Source organism: Sesamum indicum, linkage group LG4 (assembly GCF_026168435.1).
Source record: "Sesamum indicum cultivar Baizhima isolate 11 linkage group LG4, ASM2616843v1, whole genome shotgun sequence".
Lineage (NCBI taxonomy): Eukaryota > Viridiplantae > Streptophyta > Magnoliopsida > Lamiales > Pedaliaceae > Sesamum > Sesamum indicum.
In genome coordinates, this window is record NC_142660.1 from 11,155,883 (window position 1) to 11,183,264 (window position 27,382).

The 27,382-nt window shown below is 36.6% G+C and overlaps 4 protein-coding genes across 8 annotated transcripts; 1 reads left to right on the forward strand and 3 right to left on the reverse strand.

Annotated features, from left to right (window-relative positions):
- Positions 1–524: 524 nt before the first annotated feature.
- On the reverse strand, positions 525–1,798 carry LOC105160221 (uncharacterized). The gene is made up of 4 exons (XM_011077499.3): positions 1,511–1,798; positions 1,367–1,433; positions 905–991; positions 525–768 (listed from the first exon to the last, which is right to left on the reverse strand). The coding sequence occupies exons 1-4, from the start codon at positions 1,670–1,672 to the stop codon at positions 704–706; spliced, it is 381 nt and encodes a 126-aa protein (XP_011075801.1). The 5' UTR covers positions 1,673–1,798; the 3' UTR covers positions 525–703.
- A 725-nt stretch (positions 1,799–2,523) lies between these two features.
- LOC105160222 (D-xylose-proton symporter-like 2) lies at positions 2,524–7,018 on the reverse strand. 3 transcript variants are annotated; one of them, XM_011077501.3, is made up of 15 exons: positions 6,877–7,018; positions 6,726–6,784; positions 6,445–6,545; positions 6,297–6,375; positions 6,016–6,075; positions 5,822–5,888; positions 5,606–5,730; positions 5,089–5,190; positions 4,551–4,919; positions 4,422–4,469; positions 4,248–4,310; positions 3,869–3,949; positions 3,626–3,724; positions 3,202–3,339; positions 2,524–2,874 (listed from the first exon to the last, which is right to left on the reverse strand). In XM_011077501.3, the coding sequence occupies exons 2-15, from the start codon at positions 6,768–6,770 to the stop codon at positions 2,743–2,745; spliced, it is 1,509 nt and encodes a 502-aa protein (XP_011075803.1). In that variant the 5' UTR covers positions 6,771–6,784; positions 6,877–7,018; the 3' UTR covers positions 2,524–2,742. The 3 variants fall into 3 exon arrangements, with proteins under 3 accessions (XP_011075803.1, XP_020548857.1, XP_088735675.1); XM_020693198.2 differs by lacking the exon at positions 6,445–6,545 and having other exon boundaries at positions 6,877–7,017; XM_088879549.1 differs by having other exon boundaries at positions 6,726–7,004.
- Positions 7,019–7,530: 512 nt separating this feature from the next.
- Positions 7,531–10,113, reverse strand: LOC105160223 (NADH:ubiquinone oxidoreductase, 17.2kDa subunit). 2 transcript variants are annotated; one of them, XM_011077502.3, is made up of 5 exons: positions 9,952–10,113; positions 9,473–9,499; positions 8,267–8,358; positions 8,040–8,149; positions 7,531–7,960 (listed from the first exon to the last, which is right to left on the reverse strand). In XM_011077502.3, exons 1-5 carry the CDS (start codon positions 10,038–10,040, stop codon positions 7,805–7,807), a joined length of 474 nt encoding a protein of 157 aa, XP_011075804.1. In that variant the 5' UTR covers positions 10,041–10,113; the 3' UTR covers positions 7,531–7,804. The 2 variants fall into 2 exon arrangements, with proteins under 2 accessions (XP_011075804.1, XP_020548858.1); XM_020693199.2 differs by lacking the exon at positions 9,473–9,499 and having other exon boundaries at positions 9,952–10,104.
- A 3,655-nt stretch (positions 10,114–13,768) lies between these two features.
- LOC105160224 (protein EXPORTIN 1A) lies at positions 13,769–27,145 on the forward strand. 2 transcript variants are annotated; one of them, XM_088879550.1, is made up of 33 exons: positions 13,769–14,192; positions 14,294–14,850; positions 16,709–16,825; positions 16,966–17,058; positions 17,155–17,226; positions 17,358–17,465; positions 17,540–17,622; positions 17,916–18,054; positions 18,206–18,274; positions 18,365–18,442; positions 18,570–18,632; positions 18,712–18,756; positions 19,335–19,442; positions 19,523–19,621; positions 20,034–20,237; positions 20,354–20,413; positions 20,711–20,821; positions 21,275–21,372; positions 21,563–21,671; positions 21,876–21,941; positions 22,039–22,137; positions 22,216–22,296; positions 22,442–22,531; positions 23,520–23,605; positions 23,711–23,791; positions 23,868–24,050; positions 24,335–24,401; positions 25,124–25,234; positions 25,411–25,518; positions 25,599–25,736; positions 25,842–25,979; positions 26,061–26,165; positions 26,599–27,145. In XM_088879550.1, the coding sequence occupies exons 3-33, from the start codon at positions 16,757–16,759 to the stop codon at positions 26,719–26,721; spliced, it is 3,084 nt and encodes a 1,027-aa protein (XP_088735676.1). In that variant the 5' UTR covers positions 13,769–14,192; positions 14,294–14,850; positions 16,709–16,756; the 3' UTR covers positions 26,722–27,145. The 2 variants fall into 2 exon arrangements, with proteins under 2 accessions (XP_088735676.1, XP_011075806.1); XM_011077504.3 differs by lacking the exon at positions 14,294–14,850.
- Positions 27,146–27,382: the final 237 nt, after the last annotated feature.

Genomic DNA, 27,382 nt, shown 5'->3' on the forward strand with positions numbered 1-27,382 from the left:
GTATATTATTAAGTGCCTGCCTGGGATAACCATGTTAACCTTGTCCTCTCTATATTGTTGGTGGCAAATTTTTGAACTGCAGATGCATAGATAAATATGATGGTTACTGATCCTTAAATCTTCTCTTGCCTTATCATCTGAGAGGGGTAAACTATTTGAAGGAGCCCACGAGATGAATAAAATCATGATTTTAGCATGACGCCAGGCCCCTGCCTATGACCCAGGGTCCAGAATCTATCTACCGATTAACTGCAATGGCAACGCCAGCACGCACTTCAGGGAGAGGCACCAAGTATTGGCTTCAATGTCAAAGTGCTTAATGTAACATAAAAGAGTTTCAATTTGGGTTGAATAGGTGGTTGGCCTGAGCAAACAAGTCTGAAGATCCTACTTCCGGATTTGCCAAATGAAACTGGGTTACTTTAAAACATCTTCTAAAAGAGCGATTCATATTGTACGGATATTTTACTTGAAATATAATGATCATCACAGTTCCTTCTCCCTGGAGTAGGGTAACACAAAGCTGTCACTGCAAGTGCCCAACAGTATAAACTTATGAAAAATCAATTGTATTGACATAGTACACCATATAAAGGATGACGGTTTTCTAAAAAGCTATGGAACTTAGACAAGACAACTAGGTAAACACAAGATAGCTACTTCTGAATCTGTTAAATTCTCTACGGCGGCTGGCAGGTTATCCTTACTCAACCATGGCATCACTTGACAATTCTCCAACAGGTTTTTGAGACTTTTTCTTGCTCTTACCTGTAATAGAATGACAAAGTTGAAGTTCAAGCAAGTTCTAAACGTATGAAAAACAAAAAGGCTAAGCAAAGAGAATCAGGAATACGAGATTGGCAGTCAAAAAGGCAAAAATGTGCATGTAGAGAAGATTGCTTACCTTTCTTCTTCAATTGCTTAACTCTAACCTTTGAACTCTTCTTAATTGGAAATTTAATAGCAGTTTTATTGGCATCCGGCGCAGTCTCTGAATTCCACGAAACAAAAAAGATTTCCCATGAGTACCCATTCTCATATTACAGAAACTAATATGATTCTTTCATCATAATCAGTAACAAAACATAACAAGATTAAACTTTTAGCACCCTCATTCAGAAAAATAGATGCTTTTCAGCATTGCAGTTAATTTATGTATAGCACACTAATTCTCACGAGAACAACAAATCAAAAATTAAATTATAGTAAAATAAGAAAGCAAAACAATGAAACAATAACCAAAAATGAATAGTCTAGCTCGATCATTCTAATTTCTAGATTTTACAGGATTGTGAACAAAATAACGTCACCTTGAACTAAAGTAGACAATAAAACGTAAATGGAGAAATCAACAACATCAACATACCATTAGCAACCGCCATCTCCACATCTTGCATCGTTATTAAACCTTTCTCAACTGCCTCCTTTTGCTCCTGTTTTTACATAAACAGCGAGTTAAGCAAGATAAAGTTGTAAGAGATGCAGAGTCGTATACATACAGATTACAGACCCGGCGCCATTTTTTGAGAAGCTTGCGCTTGCGCTTGCCGGAGATGGAGAGAGGTTGGGGCTTCTGGTGCAGCTTCCCTGTGACGGGATCACCGTGAACATGCCTCTTCCTATCGGCAATGGCAGCTCGCCGCCTCTTTTGAACCACATTGAATTTGGCCATCTCCCACCGCCACCAAATCCAGGCCTTCTTAAACCCTAATTGAGTTTTTAAAAGTTAGGGGAAGGCGTGATGAGTGATGAGATAGGGGAATGGGACCGGACCGCCCGGTTCGAAAACAGAGATTGCTCCTCAGCCCACTAACCAACTCATACATATATATTTGTCAAATTTCCTTTTTCTTTTAATTATCAATTTCGACATTTTATAAGTGTTGTGTTAGGGACCACCTCTCTCGAATTTCATAAAATTAACAAATAATAAAACAACTTAGTCGAATTTTCAATTCTTACACCTATATAACTTACTATAATGTCCAACTTATTGCTGCTGATAATATGATGATTACTTCTTATTAGGAAAAATCTCATTTTTTTTTTGGTTTATATGTTGGGCTATGTTCTATCTTAGCCTCATTCATTATAATTTCATAATAATATTTTTGCCCGATTTTGATCACAACGTCAAATAATTAAATTTTGACAAAAGAATTTTAGATAGGAAAGAAAATTGAAAAAAAAAATTAGGTTGGAATTGTTTGATTTTTTTCCAATACACAGTGCGTGAGAGGCACGTGCCTCTTTTTAATAGGTATCAATTATTTAATGTTGGTATCAAAATTAAGACAAATTAAAAAATATTATTCTAAAAAATTAAATTTTTTTAACAAATAGGACTAAAATTGAACAGAGCCTAATATATGACACAAAAAATAAAATTTTTCCTTCTTATTATTACTTCCATCCCGTTTTTGCTATGTACGAAAAAACTCTGTACACGGAGGAGAAAGAAAAAGTTGAGATGAGGAACAGAGTACACTCACAAATAACTTAATTCCAAAACCGAGGAAGAAGTAATTAGAACAGGACCCCAAGTAGACAAGAATCTCACAGGTAAATTACATCCATGGAATGAAAAAGTATCAAGTAACAACATTTACAACTTAGGTGAAGGAGAGGAGACCCACCACCATGTTACCATAGCTTATCATGTAGAACAATCAATGTAGTACAAAGGGGTTCGAGTACTACATATCTAAACACAAACCCCATGAAAACTAGTAAATGAAGCTGCTAAAGGAGTTTAGCCTCAATTTCCTCTAGGGTAAGCCCTTTTGTCTCTGGAATTATAAAGAAGATGAAAATGAGCGACAACACGGCTATGCCTCCAAAACTAAAGAATAGAATTCCAGCCCCCAGCAACTCCTGCAACCCAAGTCAAAATTTCATTACCATTTTCCAGTATATCAGCCACACATATCCCGCATATCCATAGTTATATTTCAATCCATGTCATTGCAAATGAGTGTATTCACTTAATTGTGTTTTTGTAATTGTTTAGCTGCTATTAACTGTAAAGCATCATCGCTTTGTTGCACTCGTACGCAAAATATTTTCTCTCATGCAATGGTGACAAATGCACTCAAAGTATCAGTCGTTGCAGAACTTGAATTGGTAACGGATTACCATTCTAATGAAAAAATCCCACAATATCATGCTTAGGTAAATTGCATGAAAGCTTAAGCCTCTTACCCTAAGAGGAGAAAATGCAAATGTCACAAGTGCATTTGCAGCAAAGTTCACCAGTACTGCGATACTCAATCCACGTCCTCTTAGACGAAGGGGGAAAACCTCCGAAATCATCAACCAACCAATGGGACCAAATGATAACTGTACAAACATAGTCTCCAGAGGTTAACACCTCATACCACATCCAATAAGACAACAAATATTACATCTGATTAAAGAAATACTGCATCTTGACGTGATCTGAACAGAGATTCTCATGAAAAATATACACATGCACAAGTAAAGCAATATTTATCATGGTTTTGAATGTCGAAACATCATGCTTTATGCACCAGTAACAGTTATTAATTATCCTGTTGCGATAAAAAGACATTTCTTGCAGACTACAGACAATGACTCAAGGCAGTGAAATTATTTTGTTGCCTACCTGGTAACATCCAACATATACAAGCAAAGCAACAACTGCCACAGCGGGTATGTCACCCAGGTAAGTGTAATAAGAACCCAGAAGAAATAGGGATATTACCTGCCACATGATCCAAGTATATTAGAACAATAAGGTTACATTTATAATAATCGTCCCTATAACCACTCATCCTTAAAATGAGTAGAAACTTAAGTAGCGCAGAAATGTAAATCAAACACTCTAGAAATAGAGAGTTGTACTTACAATACCAGATACACCTCCAAGTAGCAAAGGTCTTCTTCCCAATCTATCAACCGCCAGAACAGCTACCCCTGTCATAATCAGCTGCAGAATCGAGACGGTAGATATTTGAGAGTTCTCAAACAAGTTGCAACTTTGAAGGATGAAAGAAGCAACTATGCGGATGGATGGAGGTGAATGCATATCAAACATAAAAACTAGATCATTCAACTATTAGCAAGAACTGGGACTTCGGATGGGGACTTAGAATGTAATTGCAATGCTAGTATGGATGGTAGGCAAGTGAAGAATGTGGAGGCAAAAAAGGAAGAAAAGCCAAATAATAGCATGGTTATTAACTGGAGAAATGGAAACTTATATGAGCATGAGTCCAGTATCTGACCTTCCACAAACCAAGTAGAATTGAGACCTTTGTTGCATCAGATGCGGCAGAAAATCCTGCACTCTGTCATAGTTACAGTATTAGGATAGGAGAAAGACAAAGGCGGTATACCATAGCAATTTGCTTAAATACAGTGACATAAGTTCAACCTTGATAAGGATGCAGAAGATATACCTGAAAAATAGTTGCTGCATAGTATAACACACTTGGTTGCCCTGTTATCTGCAATGAAGAAAGTAAGGAGGCATGAGCTGACATGTCATGTCTGAGCTCTTGAAACCAGGGTCTGCAAAAGAAAGATACCTGTTGAAATAGGACGAGGCCACCACCAATTATTAGTGCTTTCAGGCATTTACCCTGGAACATCTCTGCTATTGTAGCTTCTTCCTCTTCACGCAGGTGAGAAAGCTCAGACAAAATCTCATCCACCTTCTGAGGAGCCGAATCACCAATCGCTCCACCTCTCAGCCGACATAAGCAATATATGGCAGTATCTCGCAAAGCCAGAACCTCCCCTTTTCCCTGTATTGCTCTTAGAAGAATCCATCTTGGGGAAGCAGGAAGCCACCACATTCCACTTCCCATTATGACTGCCAGGGGAGAGCTAACTCCATACATGTACCGCCAACCAGCAACTGTTTCCACCAAAAGGCTACCGGATATATAGCCGACCTACAACAAAACTCCTGGTGCTTAATATTTACATAGTCTGATGTCTGATGTTGTAAACACAACATATGTCAGTGACAAAAAAGTCTAGTTATGGTCTATATTCTATAAACATATCTGAAATACAAGTGGGTCACACGAGAATTTTTCCTTTTAGGCAAGAAATACTTACTAGCATCCCAAGAACTATAAAAAATTCTTTAAGAGAAATTAGCTGCCCTCGTATTTGACTTGGAGCCGTTTCCGCAATGTACATTGGAGCAGCATGCATTGCCTGTGGAAATGGACAAAAGCAAAAAGAGCAATAAGTAATCTGGAAGTCTAATAATAACTTTGCACTGCATCAACTCACTGTACCAGTATCAAGGTCTATTTCTTTTTTGAACTGTATCTTGTAACTTAGATATTGTTATTTTGAATTCAGATTACAATAATTCAGTTTGAGTTGAAGATTTATTTTCAGGAAGTTACCTCGTTTGGATGACTTCTATCTTTTCTTTCTTGTTTTAGCAATTAAGAGAGTTTTATCAGCTTTTATAGTAATGAGCATGGAAGACCGCAACTTCCAGAAAAAACATAGCAGAAAATAGCAAGTGCTCAAACGATATAAATAAATTTTAAAACGTAACATTTAAAAATTAAACAGATGGTTTGTAGATGACATTGTAAATTTCATTTGAATATCTTACCAATCCGATTCCAATACCGTAAATGAAACGCCCGATCACCATGATAACAAAGTTTGGTGCCAAAGCTGTTACCAGAGCTCCAATAAGGTACATCAGAGATGAAAGAATCAATTCTCGTCTTCTCCCTGCAGTACCAAGCAGCAACTATATATCAATAATTAAAATGGTAGCAAAATGAATAGTTCAACCAGGTCTACCATCAGTACTTGAACTAACCCAGAAAGTCAGCTACATTAAATGCCAAAACTGAGCCTATCAATGCACCATACAATGAGCCACTGGTCTGCCAAATTCAGGGGATAGAAAATGAAAATATGTGATGGTTCCATGGCAGAAATAGGCCAGAAGTGAAGCTATGATCCCAAAATTTAAAATAAAATTGTAACAAACCAAGAAGGAAAGTTGCTTACAATAAGACCAACTTCAACTGGAGACAAATTGTACCATGAAATCCCACTCGATGTGGCTGACTGCAGAACATAAATTAGTAGCCCGTCAGACATCAGGATTCCAGAATTAAGTAACTTTAAACCACAATAATCAACTTTAACTTTTTGGAGCAGCCAAGTGGATGATCAGCACAATACCCCCGACTTCCTTTTCAGATAGAGCTAGTTCAGCACTCCAGAACTGGGTAAGTATAGCTAAAACTTGGAAGCAGAAGAGTTACGGTGTATAGTGTGAAGTGTACCTTAATGGAAATAGTAGCAGAAGATGTGGCTCCGATATCATAACCATAAAGTAATCCTCCAAAAGCGGGGAACAAAAACCTGATATATCAAATCACTCGTCTTAACACTAGATGCATCACAAAACAGGACAAGGGGAAAAAAACTCACGGAAGAATAGCGGAAAGCACGGAAAAGTGCTCATATTCGCGACTATCATTTTTCAAAAGAGGCTCTTCAATACCATCGGTCTCAGCAGAAGATTTTCCATTCTAAAAATGGCAGAAATAAGACCAAAACACAACTTTAGCTGGTTGGCTTATGCCTATATATGGTATTTAGCAAGTAAGATGATTGAAAGGCGTAAATCAGGAGAAAATAGCAAACACTAGTACAATTCGAGAAAGTCAAAGTGGTAATAGCTGAAGGAATAAGAATATTGGGGAAGAGACCTTTGCACGGTAGGAGAAAGCAGGCTGCTCGACATCGGAAGCCATGCTGAATTCCTTTACTGAGAAGAATAAGAGAAACAGTGAGAGAGAGAGAGAGAGCGAGAGAGAATAGAATGTGAATTTAGAGTTTAGAGAAAGGCTGGTTGCTTGCTTGATTGCTTGGAATTTGGGGAAGGACAGGAGATACGGCCCCTCTTTCTCGGCCTACCCTCCTATAGTCCTATATACTCTATTATTTTATATATATCAAAAAAGAAAAAAAAAATCGATCATCCCCACCCGGAACTCCAACAGTTTGTTAGGTTTTTTACCCCCAACCCCAACTAGAAAAAAGAAAAACCAAGTGGGTTTGGTCTATAATTAATTGTCTGTCTGGTCGAAAATCAACTAAAAGATAAAAGGACGTCAGTGTAACAACGTTTGGACTCCGGAACGCTGCCACAACACGCCCATCCATAACCATTTGTTCATCCTCGTCCTCATTCCCCTCCCCCTCGCCCTCACCAAACTCCAACCATTTTCATTTATTCCCCTCTATACACACACTCTACATCTAATTTTATATTTCAATTATTGTGACTATTCGTGTTTTTAAATATACTGTTATATGGTTGGCATCCAATTTTATGAGAGATTCCGATGTTCTACACAATATTTAACCCGACTTTTGTAGCAAGTCAAGAATGAATCCCATCCTTACCATTCCACAACTTCATTAGCCAAATACCCCCAAAATTCACATTCATATGCATTCAACCGCATTCACTGTTTCTGACAAGTAAAAAATAACACGAACGCAGAGGCATGTTAAGAGACTCCATCATCACACATATCACAATGTAAGTTGTTCCCAAAAAGAAATATCTCAACACTTACCATTACATTCCGGATGGGGAAAAAAACCATGATAAATGTGAAGGTCATAAGAGTAAATAAATCAACATAAAACATCAGGTTTGCTGACTCTAAAGATGAGACAGTAATGAGTTTCTGAATAGGTAGCCATTTTATTAATGAAAACAAGGTTGGCATATCAATGCATTTCCAGCTCCACTTGGAGCTTATTTGCATAAGAGAACTTAGGCCTTCTTGGGTTGCCAGGGTTGGTATCTGGTCCAGTCTCGTTGCCCAGGGTTCAGGGTATGTCCTTTCGAGTGATAGATGTACTCATCCCCCTCCCCAGAAAAGTTCTCTTTGTGTTCAACCCCATATCTCTTTGGCTTCAACAAGAGCAACTACATAAAGTGCAATTGGATCAGCATTCTAGAATACATGTTACTCAAAATAACTCAACCTACAATGCCATATGCTAACCTCATCTCCTGTATGATCAGTTACATGATGAAGCCAGCCATGCCATTCTGGTGGGACTTGAGAAGCATTGTATCGATCCTTGGAAGCATATTCCACCCACCTATGTCTCCCTAAATTTAAATTACAGATAAGAAGAGCAAGAAATTTCTAACCTATAAATTAAGTATCTTATAAATATAAGAGGTAATGTCAGTGTAGATCTGTAAAAACTGAAAAGCAGCACTGACCATATTGCGTGTCTCCAAGTTTCTCATAGTACTTATTGCCAAATTTGTCAACACCTACAAGTGTTGCACCTATGTTGTGAATCTTTGTTTGCCTATAGCAATTCACAGAAGGAAAAGAAAAAGAAGAAGAATAAGAAGCCATATTCAGTTTATAGCAATCACAGCAACATTAGAAGCCAACACAAAAACTAATGCACAAAAGAGAAACACCTCCAGAACCATCTTCAGGGGAAGGACCAAAACTTATGCAATTTTTTGCTCAGTTCTAGAACAAAACCAAAAGGAGACAAAGGAAGGAAGGGGCAGGCAAAATGTCTGGCATGAGAACCACTACCATTAGATCTAAACTTAACATTATGACGCTTCAATACGAGTATCAGTTCATAGAAGCGACACCTGGGACAAGAAAATTCCAATGATAAGACACAAGTACATGCATAGACAAGAGACATTACATCAGAATCTTTGCTAAGCACTATTTTCTTTTGCCCTATTTGCATGATCACATGGAAGAACTAACAAATAGAGGGAAGAAAACTAACCTAAAATTGAAAATGAAGAGCTAAAAACCATGAGAATAAGCTTCAGACAAAAGGCAGAACCAAGCAAACAGAAAGAGAGAAAATATGTAAGATTCATGTGTATATGAACAGATTATCCAGTTATGGTTGGCATTTTACAATTGAAAGCATAAAAAAATGAGTTAAAAGTCGAACAAAGTATGTTGAATCTTGGTTGAACTTTATTGAGCTTAAAATTGTAATTGAATTTGGATTATAGTAGAATCGGCTCAGCTAAAAGATTTCTAATCGAGCAAAGCATCAGTTGATCTCAAATATTGACTTTTCTAGCATGCGTAATCATTTTTAACAAGTAAAAGTGGAGTAAAGCTTTAAATCTTGTCAAACAAAACAAAAGGTCAAGCTGATTGGGCATGCTTCACGAACCAAGCCCAAAAATCCTTCAAGCAATTTTTCCCAATCTGAGCCTCAGGTATCTTGGTTCGACTCTAGCCCTATACATAATAAGGATTGCAGGTGTTCATTTCACTATTGTAGTAGCGTATGTTATCCAGAATAAACTGTACTTCATAAAACAGCTTCCCAGCCGAGCAATGATCTCTTGAACTAGGATGCATTAACAAGTAATATTTGCTCCACAATGACTAAAGGTCCCATCAAGAGATAGTTACAGAATTTTACTTACATAAGATTTCCATCCAGAAGCGCGCTCCTGCATGATAGAAAAGGCATAAAATAAAAAAATAAAAAATCAGAGGGAACACCTTATTAACCCGGGGGGGGGGGGGGGCTAAAGTGCAAGGCTCTGCAAGTTCAGAAAACGATAATCAACCCAAAAAAAGAAATGGATCACACGTTCGACAATTTGATCAAATCAGAAAATGAGGAGCTAAGCTACTCTCCGATAGCTGCAATAACCTCTCAATAGATTGAATTTCCAAATTCTACTGATAGTGAACCCTAGCAACTAAATACAAATCGAGACAAAGCGAGAAAAATCCTTCCAATTGAAATAAACCAAATATATGGAAGATGAAATCCACTCAGAAACGCGAAAATTCATCCAAGGATACCCAGATTCAAAATGTCAGACTTCCACATCACTAAATAAAATGCCAAAAAACAAATTATATATAGTGCTGAGAAAGAGAAACGCGAACTGACAGGTATCCTTCTTCCCGGAGCGCCCGGAAGAAACCTCCGATGCCTTTTTCTCTAATGGACTTCATCGCGCCTCTCACCACCGACGCCATTGCTCTCTCCTCTCTCCTCTCTCCTCTCTCCCAAGGAATATGGATGCTCCGGTTTCTGGAAATATGGATGCCTAATTAATTGATAATTGAGGCCCAGGATCCAAAAAATTGTATTGGGCTTCATCCATTAACCCATATAACTCTACACCTCTATATTCCATGGACTTATAGTTTATTTAAAACTTCATCAATTTTTGAGAGTTGAATCGCATATTTTTATTTCTAAATTGTTGTTTTTGCTTATTTATTTGTTATTAGTCATGGGATGTATTAATTAAAAGTCTTCTATATGTGTACTTTTTGGGGGGGAAAAGAAAATTACAAAAAAAAAACAAACAATTAAAATAAATAAATAGACGGACATTGTAACTCATTAAGAATTGGAAAGGGAGTATTAATGTGTAATTGTTATGGTTTCATTGATGTTCGATTTCATAATCTCCTGTAAATTTAGACGATTGCTTTATATATACAAATTACAATACTAATCATATTTAGTAGCCCGCTCTCTTATTGATTTACCAAGCAATCAATCCCAACATACAATCTAATTTTTCTTTCACTTGTAAACACATTATAAAGAGATGTTAGTGGTTTTCTGTGTTTGAGTGTATGTGGCTATTTGAGTGATTAAGTCTTGATGGTTGGTTTTTGGTGAAAAAACAACCGGTGTTGTGGTTGTCTACTTGTGTGTTTGTGAGTTATCCTACCGGATCTTACTTTCTGAGCCAAATTATCTTATTCAATTATTATTCTTTCATTTATTATTAAATCTGTAAATATTTTGTCTGTATATTTGTGTTATTTATTCTGTAATATTAATTATGTTAAGGGTTTTCGTAATCCACTATTTTTTCTGTAATAGTTGAGTTAGAGTTTGTTCAATTGGGCTCATCACAGCTGGGATGAATTTCCAACAGTGGTATCAGAGTCACTCTATTCTAATTTTCTTCGGTGACGTCTTGGTAAGATCTAAACCTTATCACTTTTATTATTCTTTCTTTTTCTGTTGAAATATTATTGTGGGTAAATTGCTTGGTGCAAATATTTTTATATGTTTCGTGGATCCATTTTATTGTGTAAAAACTAGTATAGTGAATTTTTTTGAAAAAAAAAATAATATTACTTGGTACTTTGTTTATTTTGTTGTGTGCGATCGCCTTGTTTTGCTATCTTTCTTGAGCGCTTTGTGTAAAAAAAAAAAAAAAAGCTTAATGCGAAGATAACTTAGTGTTGGCTATTTTTCTAAATAAACTGATTTTCTATATTTTCTCGTTGTGTGCGAATGCTTAAACTGCTGAATGCATAATTCTTTGTGGTTAGCACTGATTTTCTATGTAGTGTTTTTTTTGCTTATTCCATTACTACTTTGTCGGTTGAAATATTTTCTGCTTAGTGCGATTATTTAGTGTTTTTTTTATTTCCCCAAAACCAAACCAATCCCTTGCTTATCCCTCACTTGGTCGAGCCCCTGAGACTGTCGGTTATCTAGTTAAGGATAAGCCAAGGCTCCCTAATTATATTGTTCTGAATCTATTATGTTGAAATGATTCAGTATTTTTTGATATTATATCTCAATTATATTTTACTGCATTTGTTGCTTGTTTTTCTAATGGCTGGTTATAATCTACAACTTTTGATTTTTTTATTTGGCAATATGAAATGAAAGGTATTTTAATTCAACATAAAGTTCTCAAAGCTATTGACAGAAAATATCCTAATTTTTTTTTTTTGAAAAAAAGAAAATTGAAAATGATGAATATGCTTATTCTTGTATAATCCTAAATCTTTCGGACATTATTTTAAAAAAGTTGAAAGATAAAATTCTGCAAAAGATCATTGGAATAAATTGGAAGACTTTTAACAGAAACTTCTTTGCCTAATAAATTATTTCTGCTTGAAAAAATTTCCAGATATAAGTTAGATCTATCTAGAATTATTATAGAAAATTTGGATGATTTTACAAAATTAATTCAAGATATGAAATTAACTGGTAATAAAATTGATGATTATTCTCCCATTATTTTATTAAATGCAATACTTGAAGTCTACAATGATATAAAAGCTGATATAAAATATAGTAGGGACCTTAAAATATAATTAGTGGCTTAAAGAGTAAAGAAATGGACCTTAAAACCAATATTGTTAATCAGGCTAAAAAATGAAGTTAACCATATTTGGGGAAGAACCAAGTATCAAAATATAGAACAGGGATGAAAAATCTTGGGATAAAACATGTTATAATTTTGGATAAAAATGTCAATTTTATAAATGATCGTAAAAAGCCCAAGAAAGATGACAAGAATGAAGAAAGTGCTAATAATTTTTTCTGAAGAGTCTTCGAGAAGATTATCAATACTGTTTAGAATTCTTTTTCTAACCATTTGTTTTACAAGTATATTTTTTCTGCTTTGTAGGTACAATCTAGACGTTCTGGCAATGATGATTGCCATATCCAGCTTTGGATTAGGTTCCCTTTTTTTTTTTTTATTCATGGTCCAAAATAGAGAATGTTGGGATTTTTGTGGTCCATGACCTACTGGTAGATCCAAGCCCACAACCAGTAATCCCACTGCACTATGGATGGATGGCCCATTAACCGATCCACTAACCTGACCCGATTTTTTGTTATTTATTGTCACTAAGCCCTAATCATAGTTCATTTATCCTGACTACTCGTTTTTTCTCTTTCTCCTTCCTCAATTTCTCTCATCCACAGCCTCTCTCGCAGCCGTTTTTTCTACTCTCCTTGGATTCTTCCCTCAAAATCAATGTTTCTATCTCTGATCTCTAAATCTTACCTCTATAAATACATGGAGAGGTTTTCAGATGATGATAACCCATACTAAGAAATCTTCTTCTTCTTCTTTTATAGCTCCGATTGAAAAGGTTCTTTGTGAACTTGGTTGTTCTTAAGTGGAATTCTAGTGTGGTGTTGTGAGAGGTCCTTTGTGTATTAGTTTTTTGGTGGTTTTTGTGCTCAGGTCTATGTGACTAGTAGTGACTGTTTGAGTGGTTGAGCTTTGGTGGTTGGTTTTGGATGAAAAGCAACCGGTGTTGTGGTTGCGGGCCTGTATGGCTGTGGGCTATCTTATTGATCCGACTTCCCGAGCCAAATTATCTTATTCAGTTATTATTCTTTCATTTATTATTAAATATGTAAACATTTGGTCTATATATTATGTGTTGTTTATTTTGTAAGATTAATTGTATTAAGGGTTTTCGTAACCCACTAATTTTTCGGTAGTAGTCGAGTTAGGATCTGGGATAAATTCCAAAAAAAAATATATGATTGACTTATATATATGTAATAATATCATAATTTTGTTTTATGATGTGGTGGATTTTTCATTTAACAATTCAGTATCCAAGTGAAAATCTAAATTCAAAACTATTTACACTAGAAAAAACTCTGAAATTACAGAAATAATAAATCTGAAATTAGAGAAAAGGATTAAAAAAAAAAGAATAAGAAAAAGGAGATATTATAAGTAATAATTAAATCCCATGCTATAACTCAACAAAAAAGGAAAAAGAAGCAGACTGGTGAGTGAATATACATAACCAACGCTTTTTGCCTCTCTCTCTCTCTCTTTTTTGAATGAGGTATATTTTTTATTTATACAACAGCTTAACAACAGTAGAAACTATAGAATAGAATTACACACACAGGCTACAGCTACCCTCTCTCTCTCTCTCTCTATATATATATAGACATATACATACATAGTCATCATAGATAGATGCAATCTCCTCACCCTCTCTCTCTCTCGGAGACTCTTCTTAAGCTGCATAACTACTACCACTACTATATAAAACGGGAGGGAAGCCCCAAATACCATTTTCAAAGTCCCTCTCTTTCTCTCTCTAAAACTAAAATCCCTCTCCTCTGCTTCAATTTGAAGCTGTCTGTCTCTCTTTCTTCCATCTTTTCTCCCATCCCACCTTCTCCTCACTAGGGTTTCTTTACTCCTCTAGGGTTTTTCGAACAACCTTCACTTTTTTTCTTATTTCTGGGCTAGGGTTTAATCACACCCACTGCTCATCTCTGCCATGGCGGCGGAGAAGCTACGTGATTTGAGTCAGCCCATAGATGTCTCTCTGCTTGACGCCACTGTCGCTGCTTTCTATGGAACCGGATCTAAAGACGAGGTCTCAAGCTCTTCTTTTCCCTTTTTTCTTGCTATTTTTTATGCTCCTGCCCCTTTCTCTACTTTGGTTTTTCTAAACCCCTCTCTACTCTGTTTCTCCAGATTTTTATGGCTATCAGCAACAATTGCACAACTTACTTGTTCTTAAAATTTTGTGGCATGCATATGATTTATATGGAATTTACTCATGTTCGTATTCCCGGGTGGATTTTGGTGTCCCACTGGTGTCAGAGGTTGTAACTTTCCGCATCTTTGCATACCGACTAGCTCTGTGTCTGCCTCACCTGAAATTGGTTGCCATTCAATGCACTTATCACTGGTGACAGTGACATTGCCTCAAATTCTGGAAAACTTGAACGTGATCTGTAAAGTGCAGAGTTTCAAGTGAAGAGTTAAAGTTGGATAGAGTCTGTTGAATGAACTGAAAATTTTTATTGCCCTTAGTACTTCTGACGTGGCCATTGAAAGTTGGCCTGCTTTGTTCATGTGGATTAGACATGATTTGATTTTGAAACAGAGAGTGGCCTCTTTTGTCCCATGCATGTGGTTTTGGGTCATGATGTTTCTTGATTTTAATCTTTATCTTCTTTTTGTGGCTAGGCGATTCCTGTATTTAAGGTAAGAAGGAAGTTCTTGAAAGTTGTCACTTTGTTGCTCAGGTTGGTCGGAGTGTGCAATTCTTATATGCTAAGAACTCTCTGTTCATAGTGTCGTAACAATTTGGTTAAAGTCATTAGGGCTTTCAACTTAACTTTTGTGGATTGGAAGTGTTGCAACTTGATCACATATGCAAAGGCAAATTTTATTGTTTCTGAGAGAAGATTAGTTAGTACTTTAGCTCACATGAATTAATGACAAGTGAACATCTGGAGCCGTTTTCCTGCAATACTCTTTGCTCACATGAAATGAATGGAAAGTTAACCATCTGTAACAGCATTTGTGATACATTTGGAAATTCTAAATAGCTTTGCTTTCTTGCCATTCTTTTGAAGTTTGTATATATTTGCTGCATTACGCAATTCTTTTGCTTTTGGCACATTTTTCTTATGTCTTTCTATGATTAAAATTTTATATGAAAAGAGTCGTACATCTGTTGCTTTGTCTTGTCTGTGGCGCTATGCTGTTAAATTATTATTTAGGGCTCATCTTATAACTTGCAGAAGGGGGGAAATTCCTTAAATGGACAAATGACATATCCCGTTCTGTTGTGCAGTCCCTAAATACTGTCTCTTATGGTAGTTAGCTTGGGAACTTCTGCAACAAGAAGTGCTATTCTGTTCATAGCTGAGTTACTATTGAATGACTCATTCCGCATTTGGAAACTAATTTGATCAATAACATAGCTGCCATTATGAAGGACACTATATAATCCCCTAAAGTCCTTGGTCATTTCTGCAATTGCAAATTCAATTGATCATAGATAGTGCAATCTGAACCACCCACCCACACGCTCATGCGCACTCACACAGAAAAAAGAAAGGAAAAAGAACTTGGATTAAATCAAACTGTTATGAGGTACCGTGCCTTCAGTCTACATTTATTTAACTTCATAAGTAGAACGTACACAGAGAACATGTGCTGCACTGGCGATACAGTAGTACCTGCACTAAAAAAAAGATATACAGGAGGTTGACATATTAAATGAGTTTCATGTCCATCAAACTTATTCATAAAAAGTGAGGAATTGACACTTCATTATCTGTGTGGTTAGGTTGTAATAAGATTGCATATCATAAACAATGTGTTTCCTGATAATGGAATAGTTCTTAAACTGCTGGTAAAAGATGCAGAAAATTTGAGTTGGAAGAGCTTCTTTGAGTAAGATAAAATAGAAGTTTTAAAAGGACTAGCTAAATGGCTGGGTTATGTGAAGAGGTAGGTGGATAAATATAATAATACACTTGGAAAAAAAGTACGCCGGCCATCTAGAATTTTATGTCATCATTAAGAAGATTAAGTGAAGAGGTAGGTGGATAAATATAATAATACAGTCGAAGAAAAAAGTACGCCAGCCATCTAGGAATGTATGTCATCAGTAAGAAGATTAAGGAAATGGCTTTGACTCGTTAATTTGGGTTTCAGCAGTTATCTAGGTGGATGTCTACCACTATGCACGGTCAAAATCTGGGTGAAGTATGGTTAATGGGGCTCAATGGTCTTGGTTATACATTTTGGTTGAAGATTCATCTTATTCATATTGAGGCTGGCCTAGTTCATGTTACCCAGTACATTTTCATGTACTCAGAAATTTCTCATGCAACTTTGTTGGTATTAATATTTTGTAAAGAATGTTCCCATTCATTTTGGCATCTCTCACATCTGGAATGTTTCTTTGGTTACAGCATGCCATTTCTCAACATATTATAGCCCTGCAAATATTTTTTTTAATTCTGGTTGGAAGGAGATTCAGCTGGCATGACAGTATCCACATTTAAAATGGATTACACTACAATTAGCTACCAATTTTATGCCCAGCCAGGAACTCACACTTTTTGTTCTTTTTCTCTTGCCTGACAGAGGACTGCGGCAGACCATATCTTGCGAGACCTGCAAAATAATCCAGATATGTGGCTTCAAGTGGTCCACATTTTATCTAACACACAGAACTTGAACACCAAATTTTTTGCTTTACAGGTCCGTTAGTATGGTCATGATAGTTCTTATGGTGCACATTTTATCCAACACATTTGCTGAGACGCTTATTATTTGATTTGCTTCTCTATTTTTACATGGTTTGGAGATACTGATGAAATGGACCTTGTGCTGATGTCCAGGTCCTAGAAGGTGTTATTAAGTACCGATGGAATGCTTTGCCCGTTGAACAACGAGATGGCATGAAGAACTATATTTCTGAAGTTATAGTTAAAGTAACTAAATCTTTGCTTTTCTGGGAATGATGTTGCAGTTATTTCCTCCCTGATTATTTGGAGACTATTGCATTGATCATTTTATTTTTCTATTAGCTTTCAAGTGATGAGATCTCTTTCCGGCGGGAGAGGCTGTATGTTAATAAATTAAATATTATATTGGTTCAGGTAATATTCCAGTCCAGACGATGCTCATCAGTAATACTTTAGTGCTTTCCTATAGATAATCTGTTTAATAGAACAACCCTATTGGATTTTTCCATGTGAGTTATCTAGATATGACCCTGTTCTGTATTCAGATCTTGAAGCATGAGTGGCCAGCCCGGTGGCGTAGCTTTATTCCTGACCTGGTTGCCGCAGCAAAAACAAGTGAAACTATTTGCGAGAATTGCATGGCAATTTTGAAGGTAAGTAGTTCTTACCTCTCTATGAATTTTTTTAATCCACTACATCTAGTTGACTTGAAGATGTCACTTTTTAGCTTCTAAGTGAAGAAGTTTTCGACTTCTCAAGGGGTGAGATGACTCAACAAAAGATTAAAGAGTTAAAACAATCATTGAACAGGTAATCATGTGATGTCTGTTCCCAGGTCACATCTGTCAAAACATTTGTTATTGCATTAACTGATATCTGGCATATTTTAATTTTCCTATTCCATGTTTATTTCCAGGATACGGTTTAATGGCTCATGTAGTACTGCTTATACCTATTTATATCTCTTGATTTTACCTATCTGATTTAGTTCTGTATTTCACTTACCCAATGTTATTAATGTTGTGATTTTGATGTGTAAATGATTTGACATTTTTTATCCTTTCATCTGTTCAAGTACTGAGAAGCTTCTTGTTTTTCTACAGTGAGTTCCAGCTGATTCATGAGTTATGCTTATATGTTCTGTCGGCATCTCAAAGGGCTGAGCTTATAAGGGCCACACTGGCCACACTGCATGCTTTTCTTTCGTGGATTCCTCTAGGCTATATATTTGAATCACCACTGGTTTGTATTTCTACATTTCTTGTGGTTACTTGTTAGATGAAAGACATGGCTATGATCTTCTATTCTTGGTGTGTTTGGAATCTTTTGTTGCAAAGATGTGTCTGTACATTTGTAAGATTTGACGTGCTCCTATTATGCTTTTGTTTGACAGCTTGAGACACTGCTCAAATTTTTTCCTGTTCCGGCTTATCGCAATCTCACTCTGCAATGTCTGACAGAGGTATATGGTGTGCCTTTGTCACCTTCAAAGTTCATTATATTGTCTAAGATATAATACGTTTTTTTCTTTTGCATGTTTTGTCTTCTGCAGGTTGCTGCTCTTAGTTTTGGGGACTTTTACAACATGCAGTATGTCAAAATGTATACGATATTCATGGTGCAATTGCAGGTAGTGTAGATAATTCTTCTCGTGCAATAGTGCGATATGGTTTTCATCTTTTCAGGTTTAGCGACAATAATTGGTACAACTCACTGGATGGTATGCTGATTCGTGATGTCTTTTTGTTGCCTGCTAGAATATCCTGCCACCTACTACCAACTTTTTGGAGGCTTATGCAAATGGCACAACTGAGGAGCAGGTGCTTGTTTGTATGTAAGAATTCAAATTCTAGTGTTTAAGTACCCTAGTAATCTGCTATTGTTTTTTTGTTTTCCCAGGCATTTATTCAGAACTTGGCATTGTTTTTCACATCATTTTACAAGGTAAATTCTCTTTCTTTGTTTTCTGGCAAATAGCCAAAATGAAGGCAAAAAGAGAGCTCCATCAAGGGGAGTGTTAAACTTAATCTTGAAAACATGGAAATGGATGAAAATCCACATGTAAGGGATAATCTGTGGATCAGGATGGCTCACCTCGCTCCTTTTACGATTTATTTCAGTATAGATGATTTTCCTGGTATGCGGGTGGAAACCAGGAAACTCCCATACACTTGAGTTACTTTTATGATAGTTGTCGCAATCTTCCTTCCGAATATGTGAATAATATATATGAATATCTTGTTCACACAAAGTGGGATTTTTATATATGACTACCCTTATTGTAAAATTAGACTTAGCTCTTTGATCAATTAGTATGCTTAGACATCTTAAGTCTACATTTCTGTGAGTGCAATTCAGATGTTACTGCCAAAGATCGTCCATCACTCTCTATTTGTCTAACCGGAAATCGTCAATGAACTTGTCCTATCGCTACATAATTAGAACATTTATTATGGATTTATGGTCCTGACTTCCTGGATGCATTACTTTTGACTGATGGGCGTTTGTTTCCCGGGTGGCAGTCTCACATACGGGTACTAGAATCTTCACAAGAGAACATAAATGCACTGCTGATGGGCCTTGAGTATCTCATCAATATATCTTATGTGGATGACACTGAAGTTTTTAAGGTACAGTATTGTTTTACCCTCTGTTGGATTCATAGTATTATACAAAGCCTGTGTTATTAATGACTCTTGATGGCTTGCAGGTTTGCTTGGACTACTGGAATTCCCTAGTCTTGGAGCTGTTTGAAGCTCACCATAATTTGGATAATCCTGCAGTAACTGCAAACATGATGGGACTACAGGTGCTGTCATAGTAGAATCTTCTACCTCTTACCTTTAATCTAGAGTCTTGTTATCTCGTATGCAGGGATAGCAGTCTTTTGTGTAAATAATGAACTTGTTTATTACATTAAGTTAAGCTTTGAAGTTCCAGTTCATTGGGAACTGCTTTGTGGGATAAGTATGTGCTGCCTCCTTTAAGATTTAGATGGATAAATTTGAGAATAAAGGATTGTGGGGTATTGAAGTTTCTGATGCTGATATGATTCTAAGAATTACATGCTTGAAATTTTAAGACAAGCCTTCTATGCTTGAAGAAAAAGGGGGAAGTAAAGGGAACAAGGAGTGTAAAATCCATCGCCATTTCTTCACCATCTTTCATTAATGTACGGGGATATTGCTGATGCCTGCCTGCCTTTTGTATTGAACAAGCAGATGCCAATGCTTCCTGGTATGGTTGATGGACTTGGTTCACAACTAATGCAGCGACGTCAGCTTTATGCTGGTCCAATGTCGAAGTTGAGATTGCTGATGATATGCCGCATGGCAAAGCCCGAAGAAGTTCTCATTGTTGAGGATGAAAATGGAAATATAGTTCGTGAAACTATGAAAGACAATGACGTGCTTGTGCAGTATAAGGTCCTGAATTTTATCCAAAACTTGAATTGCTAATGCAATAAATGTTTCTAGTCATCTCCTCTTGAAATGTTGTTTTACTTTTGGACTCATGTTTCTGATGTTTCAATGATTTGCAGATAATGAGGGAAACACTGATCTACTTGGCACATCTTGATCACGAGGACACTGAAAAGCAGGTTTTGATTTATTTTATTCTCTGTCTCTATGCACTTGCTTGTTTGCTAATTGGGGATTCTCTGTATGCTCTTGCTTAACAAATTTAAGCTTGTGTGAGTGAAGTATGATAAGCTCATCTGATGTAATAATTAGGTTCTTGTTATATCACTGTGCATGACAAGTGTAATTTTTAGGTATGATTATCAGTGCATTCCTTAATAATTTGTTGAGCATGGGTGGATTTTTGTTCACTTCCAAATTTTGCTAAGTGCTCAAGCTAATTAAATTGTGATTTTAATTTGTGATTATGGGTGCAGATGCTAAAGAAATTGAGTAAACAACTAAATGGAGAGGATTGGACTTGGAACAACCTAAATACATTGTGTTGGGCAATTGGATCTATATCTGGGTCAATGGTGGAGGAGCAGGTAGGGCATTTTTACTGGATATTGTTCTTTGCTTTCTGCATATGACATTTTACAGTTATCCTTATGTATAGTTTTGGCCTTGGGTATATTCAATATTAAATCAACATAACATCCTTCGTTAATTAACAATTATGGCCTTTCCTAATGCATTGTTTCTTTAACGTACTAGAAATGTAGCTTTTCAGATTTTGTGATTGTCCATGATTTAAATGGTCCAGTATGTGAGTGATTGTTAGTTTCTCTTAAATTCCAGAATGTCTATGATTTTATTTTATAATTAGATTTGGAAGTTCGGGTGTGTGCTTTGTTCTCTTGTTCTAGAATTTTCTTTATATATATGATGCTATCTAACTTTTCTACTATCCTATTTTTGTTGTGCCACTATGTTTATTTGAAAGTGTTGGGGTCTGATCTCTTCTTAGAATATTCATGTTGCTTATTTACCTTTGGCAGGAAAACAGATTTCTAGTGATGGTCATTCGCGATTTGTTGAACCTCTGTGAAATCACCAAAGGGAAGGATAATAAAGCCGTGATTGCAAGTAATATAATGTGAGGCTCTAGGAACTCAATTAATCTTCATTAGATGCTGATAAAAGTATGCGCTGCATGAGGGTTTATCCCTAATTAACATACTTATCACGTATGCTTCTCTTTGTAAATTGGTGGCGACATGGCAAAATAACTGTGCACCAGTCTTGGTTGAAACTCACATCTTATGTTTCTATTGCCTGGTGTCCAGGTATGTGGTTGGGCAGTATCCCAGATTTTTGAGGGCCCACTGGAAGTTCTTGAAAACTGTTGTGAACAAGTTGTTTGAGTTCATGCACGAAACTCATCCTGGAGTTCAGGTTAAATATTGCATGTGATTGTTTCTAAACTGATAGGGGATATATATATATATTAATGAATAGGAAGTCAACTTATTTTCTACGCTTATTTTCATTTTCCTTGTTCATCCAACTGTTCAGCAGTTTTCTGCTTACTTATATTGTTAAATTCATTTTAGTGTTCTAGTGTGTACTAAACTTGTTCTGTTGTCTGCACATTTGTAGGACATGGCGTGCGACACATTTTTGAAAATTGTTCAAAAGTGCAAACGTAAATTTGTCATTGTTCAGGTTGGGGTTCCTATGGATAATAATTTCTGAGATAATGATACTAGTAGGAATATGATGCTTTTAGAAACAATTAACTCTGCCTGTTGCTTTCATGCAGGTTGGAGAAAATGAGCCATTTGTATCAGAACTTTTGACAACACTTCCAGCAACTATTGCAGATCTTGAGCCTCATCAGATTCACTCCTTTTATGAATCTGTACGCCCTCTTAGTATCAGATATTCCTGTTCTTTATATATATGGGCATTTCTAACTGTTGCTACCTTATCTCTTTAGGTGGGCCATATGATTCAAGCAGAATCTGATCCTCACAAGAGAGATGAATATTTGCAGAGGTTGATGGAGCTTCCTAATCAGGTAAGTTCCTACTTTGTTACTGCTCTTTGAGAAACGATACATGTGTTAGTAGTTTCTAGATGTTCCCCCTGCTTTCCTGTTTGTCATTTAGCTAGTATTAGCACCTGTATAGATTGCTGTGCGGCTAATGCATAGTTTGCTGCAGAAATGGGCTGAAATTATTGGACAGGCGCGTCAGAGTGTGGATTTCTTGAAAGATCCAGATGTGATAAGGGCAGTGCTTAACATTTTGCAGGTCTGTTTCTGAATAAGCATGCGATATGATTATATTCTACAACTAATTTTAATTCCATCATCTCCATATTCTTGAGAGTGGTAACAATCAGATACCATAAAATATTGCTGTCTACAAGAGTTATGAGCTTGCTGCTCGCTAGTAATGGGTGGTAGAGTAAGAGTTCATCATCAGCCGATTCAGCCCCCTTTAAAGAGGCAAAATAATAGGTCATGGATCGACCATGTTGCTTTAGAGAGGAGTTTTCCATAAAGCTGAAAAACTCAAGAAACATTTTTATGAGAAGACATATCCGTTCCATGTCGCCTTGGCTGAAGCCAAAAACATGAGATTGGACCAACAGAATCTTCCATGTTTTTATTGATATAATTTTATATTTATCCAAAACTAATTTAGTTCCGACAGTCCCCACCCTCCTAGATGGCCCTTCGTAAAGCGCCCAAGGGTTGGTCAAACAACAATAGGGTAGGGGCCAAAAAGGATGGGGTGCCTAGTGTGGTTCATCTTATCAACTAGTTATACACGCTCTTTTTTTTATCACTATGCCAATGGGGGTAATGACACGTGGCTACCATGGCCATGGAAGTAATAGGGCATCTTAAGTAATCACCCTTTATATCTGATAACATAAAAGTATTCTTATTCACACTTTCTGATTTCAACTCGACCTCTTCAATTCAATAGCAATAACAGAGGGTAGTGGCCTAGGGATAGGACAAAACTGACTTTTGTGTGGAGGCTGGCGCCGTGCGAGAGCCATGAGATGGTCAACAGCGCTGGCAGGTGGAGGTGGGCGTCAGCGAGTGAAAGAAAACTGGGAGCGTGGCTGTTAGTGACAAGTTTAGGGCGTCTCTGTTTCTCTCTCTCTTTTTAATGTCTTGTTCTATTTTGGAATTAATTTTAGGGGTGCACCTCTCTATGTTAATGCGTCTTGCATGTTCATCTTTGTCGTGTCAGTGTTCTCTTATGCATTCTTTTGTTCCTGCAGACAAATACTAGTGTTGCGAGCTCTCTAGGAACATATTTCCTGCCACAGATTTCTCTAATCTTCTTGGACATGCTCAATGTATACAGGTTTGTTTGCATTTTGTACTTTCAGAATTACTTTTTAAACTTAACCTGATAGGTTTCAATCTCTGATGCTTTAATCGATGACAATATTTTCTTCAAATGCCACAGAATGTACAGCGAGCTTATATCAACCAGTATTGCCCAAGGAGGACCCTATGCTTCCAGGACATCTATTGTGAAACTTCTACGGTAAATTCCCAAATTTGGAGCTTAATATACTTAGATCTGCATATTGGTACTTAATTTATCACCACTATTTCAACAGGTCAGTCAAGAGGGAAACGCTAAAGCTTATTGAGACGTTTCTAGACAAAGCTGAAGATCAACCACATATTGGCAAACAATTTGTGCCTCCGATGATGGACCCTGTGCTTGGTGACTATGCCAGGAATTTGCCTGATGCAAGAGAGTCAGAAGTTCTCTCTCTCTTTGCCACAATAATAAATAAGTATGCCTTGTTTTCTTGTGTGATTTTTGTTTGCATAGTTGATGTTGTATGTCCATGTGCAAGATCTTGCTATTTCTGGAAACGTGTATGGCAATAATTGAAATTATTCAACAGCTTTTAATTAGTTGTAATCATATTGTTCTTGAGTATTGTGTGACCATATAGATTTCTTGTGGATGGTGGTGCTTAATGTGTTTGATCCTGATGCTATTTTAGTCATCATTACTGCTGTTAGGTTTTGCTATTAATTTTAATTAGTTTCAATTTTTCCTTTGTTCATTTAGGTATAAGGGGGCAATGATTGATGATGTTCCTCGGATATTTGAAGCTGTTTTCCAGTGCACTCTAGAGGTCGGTGAATCCTTTATATCATTTTGAATCATGAACATTCGTGCTCATTTGTTGACTACTTTATCTCGTAGAAATGCATGATAATCCCTGTTGCTTAATCATGCTGAAAATCTGTTGCCTGGTTAAGTGCATGTGCAAATTGGTTGGTTTATAAACATAAACTTGCAGGATTTAAACATGTGAATCCTCAGTGGGATATGGATATGCCGTATTTAATATTGATAGAAACATGACTCAGTCCCAATATGATCTTGACTTGTTTTACATCATTGTTCCTAATTATTGTGATCATCCAATTATCTCTTGCTTCTCTTGGTACCTCCTTTTGTTTGGATGTTAATGTAAATCTTTTCAAATAGAAAATAATACACCATCCTAGAGTACCTCTTATAACGTCAAACTATGCATGAAGAACCCGGGTCATGCATTTAATGTGGCAAACAAGCTGTGAGTTAAAATATGTATGGCTGAATATTGACTTCTATTTTTCAATGGGGATGATCTATTGCGGTACTTGTGACAATTAGGTGCTACCACAGTTAGCCTGTGCTTAGCAAATTTCAATGCCACAGGCATTGGAGAATGGGTCTGATAAATAGGTGCGGCAACTTTTTGCCTGGGCTTTTGAACCTTCGCAACTTTAGGCAGCCTAATTTTGCTTGATTCTGATATGGAGACATCTTTACTGTTCTGTGTTTCACTTATAATTGTTTTCATTGCAGATGATAACAAAGAATTTTGAAGACTATCCTGAGCATCGACTCAAGTTCTTTTCACTGCTTCGAGCCATTGCTACACATTGTTTTCCTGCTTTAATCCATTTATCTAGTGAGGTGCCTATCATGCTTCAATGAATTTGCAGTTGCTCAGTTGATGATAAAGTATTCCATTTTAACTTATGCTTTCTTCAGCTCCAGGAGTCCAAATTTAATTGAAGATTTTTCTATCCTATGATGCTATCTTTACTTCCTATATGATAAATTCTTGTGTTTTTACTGGTTATGTTCAGCAACTTAAACTTGTCATGGATTCCATTATATGGGCTTTCCGGCATACTGAACGAAATATTGCAGAAACTGGACTCAACCTTTTATTGGAGATGCTGAAAAACTTTCAGGTGTGTCTTACTTTGTGTCCTTTGTATTTTGTACATAAGCATTCATATAGGGCCTTATGATTGCATGGATGGCTTGGCAGGCTTCAGAGTTCTGCAATCAGTTCTACAGGACTTATTTTTTGACAATAGAACAAGAAATATTTGCTGTTTTGACAGACACCTTCCATAAGCCTGGTTTTAAGTTGCATGTACTTGTGCTGCAGCACTTATTCTGCCTGGTAATAACTGCCTGCTTCATCCTCTTGCTCTTTTTCATGTTTTATTTTGTTTTTGTCTTGCCATATGGCTTGCTAATGGTAACAGCTGTCATTTAACAATTACAGGTGGAGTCTGGTGCCTTGACTGAGCCACTGTGGGATGTTGCAACAGTTCCTTATGCTTATCCAAACAACGGCATGTTTGTCCGAGAGTACACAATTAAACTTTTAAGTACATCCTTTCCGAACATGACAGCAGCTGAGGTACTGAAGCAAAACCTCTGACACAGTTCAGATGCGTATTCATGTGTGACCCCAGTTTCACCCATTTTTGGGTTTTTTCAGGTGACCCAGTTTGTGAATGGACTTTTTGAGTCAAGAGCTGATCTTTCGTCATTCAAAAACCACATAAGAGACTTTCTTGTGCAATCTAAAGAATTTTCAGCTCAGGTGAAGTGTTACTCACCTTTTCAAATGTTGAATCACACTACATGTGCCTCGTATTCATTTGTCTTAAAGATGCTTCTGGTTTTCTTTCATCTTGGAATAATCTGTGGACTAGAGGTGGTTTAGATTTGCTGGTTCAATGTGTTGAGTAAATTTCTTTATTCCTAGGTGATTTTCTTAAGTCTTCTTTATTTATCTAGAGGGGAAAAGATCAAGGTCTATTTTATCCTGAGGGAATTAGTTTTTAACTCAATACATCTGTGCTTGATTGAGCCTTAGTTCCTCTTGCCTTTGGTTTAGATGGGTCTTTTAATGGATTTTTGGTAGATAATCTCTCATTGTTGAGAACAAAATATGAAGTGCTCAGTCTTAACTTTCATCGGCCATCTCGGGTGCATACTGTAATCCTATAATCACATTTATTTCTATGGTGCAGGACAACAAAGATCTTTATGCAGAGGAAGCTGCTGCTCAGAGAGAAAGAGAGCGACAACGTATGCTGTCAATTCCAGGACTCATTGCTCCCAACGAGATTCAAGATGAGATGGTTGACTCATAAGTTTTGGCAAATTTTGGTGTCAAGACTAATTTTGTGGATTTTTTTTTTTGTTTTTTTAAAAACTCTTTTAAGTATTAGGTTTGAGCACATCTAGTCTGCAGTGATACATGTTATGGAGTTTCCATCTGTAATTTTGCCTCAATTTTATCATCTCCGTAGAATATTTTCTTGTGTGAAGCGGTGAAGCCACAGAGGCAGACAGGCTTTGCCGCCGAAGAAACTGCATTCTGGTTGTAGAGTACTTAGATTCTAATTTAGGAATATAGCATGTCACCTTATAGATCCCTGGATGGTTGTGACACTGTAATGCAGGAGGAAGTTTGAAGTGATTGTCCTTGGCAGGCGCCTATTGGCGACTCGTAATAGGTCTAATGTATACAACATTAATGGGTTGTGCAGAAAATTCTCTTTCTGTTGATTTGTAGATATTATGTGTTGTGGTGCCTCCTGGTCTTCAGCATTCTGTTTCTATGAATGTTCTTTCTCCCACAGAAGAGGATGTAAATCTTGATCTATCGAAAGAGTTGTTTCTAAAGACTAGTTTGCTAATAAGTTATTAGGATTGAAAATGAATCAATCTTCCATTGCTAGCAAGAAGCATGACCATAAAGATTGAATTGCGAAACGAGGATGATGTACAAAAATTAAAATCTTCTGATGA